Source organism: Mesitornis unicolor, unplaced genomic scaffold (assembly GCF_000695765.1).
Source record: "Mesitornis unicolor isolate BGI_N332 unplaced genomic scaffold, ASM69576v1 Scaffold55109, whole genome shotgun sequence".
NCBI lineage: Eukaryota > Metazoa > Chordata > Aves > Mesitornithiformes > Mesitornithidae > Mesitornis > Mesitornis unicolor.
The window spans coordinates 1-8,498 of record NW_010210404.1 but is presented as its reverse complement, the minus strand read 5'-3'; the positions used below and the strand labels follow the sequence as shown (position 1 = coordinate 8,498).

At 38.8% G+C, this 8,498-nt stretch overlaps 1 protein-coding gene across 1 annotated transcript; it reads right to left on the bottom strand.

Moving 5' to 3' along the window:
- Positions 1–827: 827 nt before the first annotated feature.
- Positions 828–8,379, bottom strand: LOC104547467 (nodal modulator 1-like; the record flags this gene model as incomplete). The annotated part of the gene is given in 11 exon segments (XM_010193161.1): positions 828–1,005; positions 1,974–2,124; positions 2,551–2,656; positions 3,283–3,372; positions 4,084–4,221; positions 5,258–5,410; positions 5,948–6,020; positions 6,204–6,310; positions 6,443–6,543; positions 6,980–7,025; positions 8,227–8,379. Coding segments are annotated over 11 exon segments (1,296 nt in total), but the record flags the coding sequence as incomplete, so codon positions are not given.
- Between the last annotated feature and the right edge of the window lie 119 nt (positions 8,380–8,498).

Genomic DNA, 8,498 nt, shown 5'->3' with positions numbered 1-8,498 from the left:
TCATAGTTATCCTGATACACAATAGCTTCCACTCCCTCCTGCTTACTGCCCATGCTGCGTGCATTGGTGTAGATACACTTCAGTTGGGCTAAAGGCCCTGCCACCTTTTCACAGGGAGAAGTCCTAATTTCTGCCAGGCCATTTTCAGGGACTTCCATGGTTACTAACCCATCAGTAACCCTTGCATCTTGGTTGCTATACGGAACTGTAAATCCCAGGCAAAGCAAAACCAGCCTCCCAGAAATGCATTTCAAAATTCTGTATTAAAAATCCTCCAAAGAACTGCAAAAAAACTGAGCTAAAAATCCTCCAAACAGCTTAGCTTCAGAAGTCTGAGTGAATTTCACTTCAGGGTGTACCACTGCTTATACATTAGGCAATTTCACTATCTATAAGGACAGTTAGAGGCTTTATCTTCCATCCTGCACTATCTCCCACAATGCAAAATTCATGGTGGTTGTGCTACAGATTCTGCTGTGACCTATAATCTCAGGAACCATTTAGGCACCTGAGAAGAGACACGTTACATGTCTCACAGGGTAATATAAGAAGTGATCTAAGGGATATCACAAATTAAGAGAAGAGAGAGATAAGAACTTTCAACCTCAATGGCCTGATCTCTTCTTAACAAGTAGTAAAGGACAAGGAGCACAGGAATCTCAGCTTACTAAGAAAAAAAAAAGGAAATAAATGTCATTGTTTAACTAGTGCAATCACAAGAAAAGGACCAGGAAAATCTAAATTCTCAGATTTTAGAAATTAAATGTTTAAAATCTTCTAAAACCTCATGACAGTCCTACACTGACGAAATGGAAGCTCATTCTTACCTGAATATTGTAGGTGCCCGATTTTGCCTTAAAACAAAATGCTCCATGAGGGTCAGTTTCTGTTGTAACTAGTGATGCTTTGTCCTTGTCTTGAGGCATCATGGTTACCTTGTATTTACTAATCTGTTTGACTGTGTCAGGAAAACGAGTTACTGCGATCTGCCCACACACACTGAATCTGTTAAATAAAAGCCAGACATCAGAATAAATACCTTGATTTGACAAAGCTCATTAAAAAATACTTGTTTCAAAACTTCCTTAAAAAGCAAACCACACTACGTTCAGGTACTAACACATGAATTGGAATTGATTTCTCCTGAAAGAGAGTTCATATAACAGAAATACTATACGCAAACAGCGGAGCAAGTGCAAACTCACATACAATTAATGGGATCTTTTCTTTTACAATGAAGTTAACATGATGTTATGTTTTATCACCTTCAACGACACAACTTATTTAGTGACTGAAAGAACTGTAACTGATCATTTAACAGCACACAGGTTTTTATAATCAGCTAACTAAGTCTGCATGAGCTAGTTGCCATTTGCCTCATTAAATTCCTAGTTTTCACTTCTCTGGAAGGCTGATGTTATTTTCTCCTCCAGGAGAAGCTCCTGGACAGAGAGCCATGCCCCTTTTGTCTTCCTCAGCTCACACTGTATCCCCTACCACTGTCTTACACCCCCAAAATCATGCTGTTACCATTATACAGGTTTATGCCCAGCAGTCAAAGAAACACAAGAAAAAGGCAATTTGTATGTGTACACATATACACATCTATAGATATGTAAAAGACAACTATGAACTTAGAGAGTTATGAGTAATAAAATGTAGAGGTTCAGTAGAACACTGGACTAGAGAGTTATGTAACTCCACACTCCTGAAGTGCAGCATCAGCAGCAAAAGCCTCTCTGTTCCTTTCTTGGTTCACATATAGTGCTAAAATTGCTCATTAGTTAGTGCTCTAAGCCTTAACTAGTATTGAGCAAAATACTGTGGAGAAAACATTACCCTGCACTCATGCTGTTCTGTTTACCTTTAATTTAACAGCACACAAGTCTGGGCATGACATGTAAAAGGACCACCCAATGTCAATACCTTGTCCACATACTAAATTACATTTTCATAATGACACCAATACTTACCCTGTTGCAATGATGTTTGCTAGCTGAGGTGTATTTGGTGCAATCTTCACGGTAATAGTATCAAAGAAGAGATGCTCTTTCCTGGCATGAATTGTGTATGTACCTGTTGTTATGTTCTCAAGGCGGAAAGAGCCATCAGCTTTTGTTTTTACTGTAACAAATAAAGAGATGAGTTAAAAAAAACAGAGCATGTCTTGACTGTCTATCCTCGTGTGTCTAAATAGAGTCAGAGGGCATGCAGTGCTTTAGGCTATTTTTACATTGCACAACAAAAAAACAGTATCATGCTTTCTTACTAGACCAACCTTTATTTCTGTACTTCAAAGCACGATTTGGCATATAGTTGAAAGAAAATAAAAGAAACTTTCTACAGCAAAACAAATGAACCTCTAATACTCTCATTTTGCCAGAAAACGCAAAATTGATCAACTGCATGAAAACCAGTTTAATATTTCAAATGAACTGCAACAGTAGTAGTGTATTATTCTGAAGGCTTAATTCCATCTCATACAGTAGTCCTGTACTTAAGCTTAATACAGACTTCCGTGTAGCAAGAGAGACCAAAACCACTGCATACCTTTAATCTGATTGTTCAGAGTCACAGTGGCATCAGCAACTCCTTCTCCTTCAGGACCATTCAATACCCTGCCTGTGACAGAGAAACCCATCACATGGAAAACAGGCTGAAATATGAAAAACGTTAACATTAATCTTCACTCAGTAAAAGCAAACGCTCACTTATAGCAATCAACTCTGACTGGTTTCCCCACACACACATATAAAGGAAATCTATTTCCAGCTTTAGGGAAAAAAAATACCAGGATAATCACAATGAAAGTACATATCAATCTCCAAGCATACTGTTCCCCTAAGTAGAGGAACAGATTCTCAATTTATCTGCATCAGTACAGTTCAGAAGGCCCAAGTCACAGATCATAATGCCATTGCACAAGGCACTCTGCAAACCATACAAGCTTACAGGCTCTTCTCCAGAGATCTGACAATCTGAATGAGTAAATTTAAGCAATCTGAAAGATTATTGCCTGTTTGCAATATGCACATGAAAATAACACTGTAAAGAGCTTTTCCCTATTTCGTTCTTTCTTGTAAAAGGAACTAAAGCGTAGAAATACAGCACAATGGCAGATAGTGGCTTCTTGCATCTGCTGTGCAAGACAGTATAAGTAACAAATGTCTTCAAACTTCCTACAAGGAAGTTTTTCCATAATACACCTGCTTTCTGCTACAATCAGTTCTACTTTTACAGGAATGAATGGCACAAAGAGATTATTCCCTCTGAATGCCGTACCTCAATTTGTAAACTGTCATGCTCTACAAGGAAGTCCAGTCTAGACGGAGCAACATCAAAGGTAATTCTCTCTCCCCTGTAGAACGGTATCTGAAAGAAGACACATCGTTTTAACTCTTAAGAAGCTATGATGACAGAACTGCTTTCCCTTATCACTTTCTATGTCCTTATCACCATCAGACATCTCTATGAAGGGTCGAATGGGCTGCAAACTTCCTGGAAAAAGTAACTCAGAGGGATGGAAACAAGAATAACGACAATATTTCAAGACTGTTTGAGGGAAACCATATGAGATTATCTGAAGAGACAGAAAAGTAACCCTCTACTCAGAATACAGCAAAGGTACTTGGATGTGCAAGAGCTTACACATAGGAAACTACATGATCACTAGAAGGGCTAGAGGAATGAGAGAACTTTGAATCCCACTTCTAGATGGTGCAGACTGAGAATGCAGAACAATTATTCTAGGCAGAGGACATAAGGTGGCTGTAGTCAACTGAAACTTTCAGTCTCCCAGCAGCCTCTAGGTGTGGTTCTGTGACTATCCAATGTATCCAGGTAATTCAGAGCCTAATTTGCAAATAAGTCCTTCCTCAGAAACCACACCAGAGTCCTACCACAGCAACTTACCTTAATGTCATATACTTTGGGTTGGAGGTTCCTATGCCAACTATTTCATAAAATTCAAAACATTTCAACTATTTCTATTTTAACAGGTACAAAGTTATGCATGATTTAATTTAGAAAATGAAAGTTAACAACCCAATGGATAAACAAGCAATGAACTTTCTAGCTACTTACCACGGTGTATTTCCCACTAGGCAGAGAAAGAAAGCTGAAAGATCCATCTTCTTTTGATACAACATTGCACAAATAGGATAGAGACTCATCTCTTGACTGGAATCCATCCACAGGAGAAGTATTGCAGCCTACAACATCCTGTGACAATAAATGCAATACAATTTTTTTCCCATGAGAAAACAGAGAAAATAATTTGGGGATAGGGGGATGATGTAAAAGGGTTCAAAATACTAGACTGCAAATGAAGGATGGGAAGTACAAAACAATTTTGGAGGCAAAGTTGATGGTATGGTTTATAATTCACATATAGGTAAAAGAGGAAAAAAAAACAATAATCAACTTTATGGTAACAAGGATGGAAAACTGGGAAATTCAACATCCCCCAGTACCCCTGAACTGCACTGCTTGTGTTAACATTAACTGACTTCAGTTCTGTGGAAAAGGTTAACATTACAGAACAGACCTCTACTCTACATAATAAATCACAGTACATGACCAAATGTTTCACACTTATTTCATAACACACTTTTAAGGTGCCAATAGAAGCTGTTGAACTTTGTCTTCCCATCAACAGGGCAAAGAGCTATTAAGACTTCACAATGAAGACAAATTACAGCTACTGTATAGTGAATTTCAGGATTTGTCTGGCAATATCTTGATCTTTATCAGATCAGTAACATGCTGTGAACTATATTATATTCTGCGCTTGTTGCTTGCTTCATTTGAAGTCTTAGTCTTCTATGTCCCTAAAGTGCCTGATTGTTGAGGAACCTGGTTGTTTGAAAACAATAATGAAGAGTTCAAAAGAGCTGAAACTAAAATAATTTTCTGATTTCTAGTGTCCACAACATACCTTAGGCTACAATTCTGCTAACATGTAAACAGATAGCTATAGTGTTACACATCAGAGTGATTCCATGGAGGTCATGTGAAAACTCAGCATGAACACCAATGTTGTAATACAAGGGCCTTGTTGGAGGAAAAAAACCCAACAAAACAACAAAAAAACCCAAAGAAAATATATGGCTTGAAGGGTAGTACAGTTTATGCTTTCCATAAGTCAAGCTCAACGAAGAACAGAGATGAGTAACATGGCAATATGAATCTAGAAGCTATTTAGCTGCTTATTATTTATTTCCATACTCATACTGAAAAGATACTGATACACTATTACCTCTTTAGTGACCGAAGAAGAGAAAAGGAGAAACATGACCCCTTTCATTGGTTCTCCGTCACTCCTTACTGACCCAGAAACATTGTAGCCGGCAACAATCAGAGGGCTAGCAGCATAAGCATTAGAACTCGTCACCCGTACCACCGTGTTTGACTGAAATACAAAAACACATACGTTTTCATCAGAAGTAGGCATTAGATCTCACTTATAGCACCTTTAACAATCAGAAGCCATATAATCAACAACAGAAAGATGCCAGAGCAGCAGTACTCAAAGAGGTTCCACAGGCTATTCAAAACACAAAGACGCTAAAGCAAAGATGCTCTGCAAAATGGTATTTTTCCTGCTTCAGTAATTTAGGCATTTGTCAGCATCTCAGAGCTCCTCAGAAAGCAAGCAGTCTGAGGGGAAAGGATTAGAGCATCTGCTATAACAGTCAAGCTCCGGCAAAACATACAGGATTAGATGACTGAATGCAAGAGCTCATTTGCCAGTCATTCCCTGGCTGGCTCCACTATCTCCAAACTGGGCCTCCATGAGGCAGTTTCTTGACTACCTAAATCAGATTTATGAAAACTCCATTAATCTTGTCCACTCACAAAAACCCTTCCTCACACCAGTTGAAGACGACAAGGTCTAGCAGATTTACCCTCACTAAACAGGTAAACCAGAACTTTTTTAGGCTCTAACCTCTTTCAACATCCAGGTAGGGTGAGACGCAAAGATTTCATATTCGCCAGGAAGCACTTTAAAAAAGGCAAACCTGAAAGGCAAGAAAGGGGTTATATCTCTTCAGAAAAAGTCACAAACATTTGTTTACAGAAAAACAATTCAGATTCTATACACACATTAGAAAAAAATCTTTCAGAATGGCTACAATCCCAGTGAATACGGCAGAACTGAAAGAATCTTGTGTAAATGAACAGTACGCACCACCCACACTCACTTTCCTCCAGGTTGTGTAATAGTTGCTTGTATGTTTATGTCACTGCCAGCATTTCTCAGTACAACCTGGACTCCAGCAGGACCCGATGTCTGACCTTTGCTGAGAACCTGTCAAAATGAAGAGAAAACAGAGTCTAAACATAGTCTATTGATAAAAATAACATGAAGAGCTGAAGTAGAATGTATTCATGAAGGTAGAATTAGCATAAGATGGAATAAATAAAGATAAAGGAGCCTAACCTTTCCGTTCACAGAAAACCCTGTGAACACAAAGTTAATATCACCTCCCTTTGTGCAAATGTCATTAATGCCATCCACATGGATGTCTACACTGGTTGGTTCTGGAGAGGAAGAACAATAAAACAGCATGGTAGTTAGCGAGAGAGCAATCATGAAACAACTCTACTTTAGCTTTACAAAACTCTCACAGAAATTCATTAACTCAAGCACTCAAGTGTTGCTCTGGAGTCTTGCCTCAGCAAAGTTAAAGCACCCACAAATCCCAATGCTGAAAAACCTCTTTCCTGCTCCCATTGCAGCTATTTCTGTCAAAAACCCACATTCCTTCAAATCACTTCATGGGTTACTTTGTCAATGTCTACCTTATGGCTTCACTTTCCTCTGGTACAGTAATTCATTTTAGTCATTAAAACCACACAGTAGGGCTTAACTCTTTTGAAAAGTGCTTGATTTTCTCTGCCAACTGCAAGTTAGAGATAGTAAAGTGCCACACTGCAGATACACTGTCCTATTGTAAGAAGACAAATGAACACTTACCAAAACTCCACCCTAGGGGAGGCTCAATTTTAAGAATGAAATCCCCCTAAAAATAAAAAAGCAATAACTGTCTTCACTGATCTAAATTCAATTTAGCTAAAGGATGAAAAAGTCAGAACACAAGCATGATGCTGCAGAGAGTAACACAAGACTCAAGTGCCCCATTCTCCTTTCCTCCTGCCTCAGATGCTCTGTTCAGCATCCATCAGCAGCAATATCTACCCAGACAGGCTGGGATGCTGGGCTCACATCAAGCCAGCTAAGAGCACAAATTAAGTATCATCATGTTTATACTGCTTCCAGACCAAACCTGGCTCATGTTCAAGCAGCTCAGTGTTAGAAAGTGTTCAAATCTATCTCTATATGCCCCAACAGATGTGCTCTGCATCAGCCTTTAGTATTTTCACTAGGAGGTACTACTCAACCATTCTGTCCAAACACGAGATAACAAAACTTCAATCCTATTAAAAGCTCTACACCGAAAGGGTATTAATCTATAGAGAGATCCTTTCTAAATCAGTAGGCACCACATATGTTCTGCCACCTATGTTCTGAAGCTTATGCATAGAAAGGCTCAAAGATCTAAGAACAAAATCACTAAGATCAGAAAGCATCTTACATTCTTAGATTTGGAAGGGAAAGATTTATTTCTGATCCCTAAGGTAATTAATTCCTTAAAAGAGCAAAAAGCTTAGACCATCTATGGGCAGCTTGAACTAAATTTGAATATAAACATCTCTCCAGTCTAAAGAGACATCAAGCTTCTGATACATTCTGAGCTTCCTGGATTACTATTTTCTGAAAGTATTTTTAATATCTGCAATTTAGGCATTACGAAGTTATTTTCAATTCAGTCATATCAAAACACATTCTGATGTAAATTTATTTTTATTTCTATGAAACTGAAAGTTTCATTTGTGCTCTGTAGGAACCTGTACTTTTTGTGCAGTATTTGTACAGCTGTTAAGACATGGTTGCTGGCAGTAACCTGGGCTCCCAGTGCTGCAGTCATTCAGATAAATAACACAAACACACATCCACAGATAAAGTTAGCTACCTTTTCTCATGACAACACTTAGTACTAAGAAATAAAACAGCTGCATTACAAAATGAAACCGATGAAAGTTTGGTCCAAAATAAACTAAATTATGTCCTGATTCAAACATTTCACGGGTGGGTGGTGTTCGGACGTTTGATCTGCTGGCAGATCTGAACGCAGGGGCTGCACTGGTATTTCAGTTTCTTACCTTATCATAGAGGGGAATCATGAAATACCCATTGATGGGAGCACAATCTGTCTGGTACTTGAGAGTGCCATGTTTTGTATATAACTTAATCTATAAGAAACAAAAAGACAAAAAATATATTTTTAAAATATAAGCAAAGCAGGAACCACGCATCCTCTAACCAAGTGCTTTTACGCAGCAGCACCCGCGTGTCCCCAGAGGAATTGGGGGTGGTTCACTGCTGGAAGGCTGCGGTCTGCCAGGCGAAGCTGGCAGAGTTCAGTCCCGGGCTG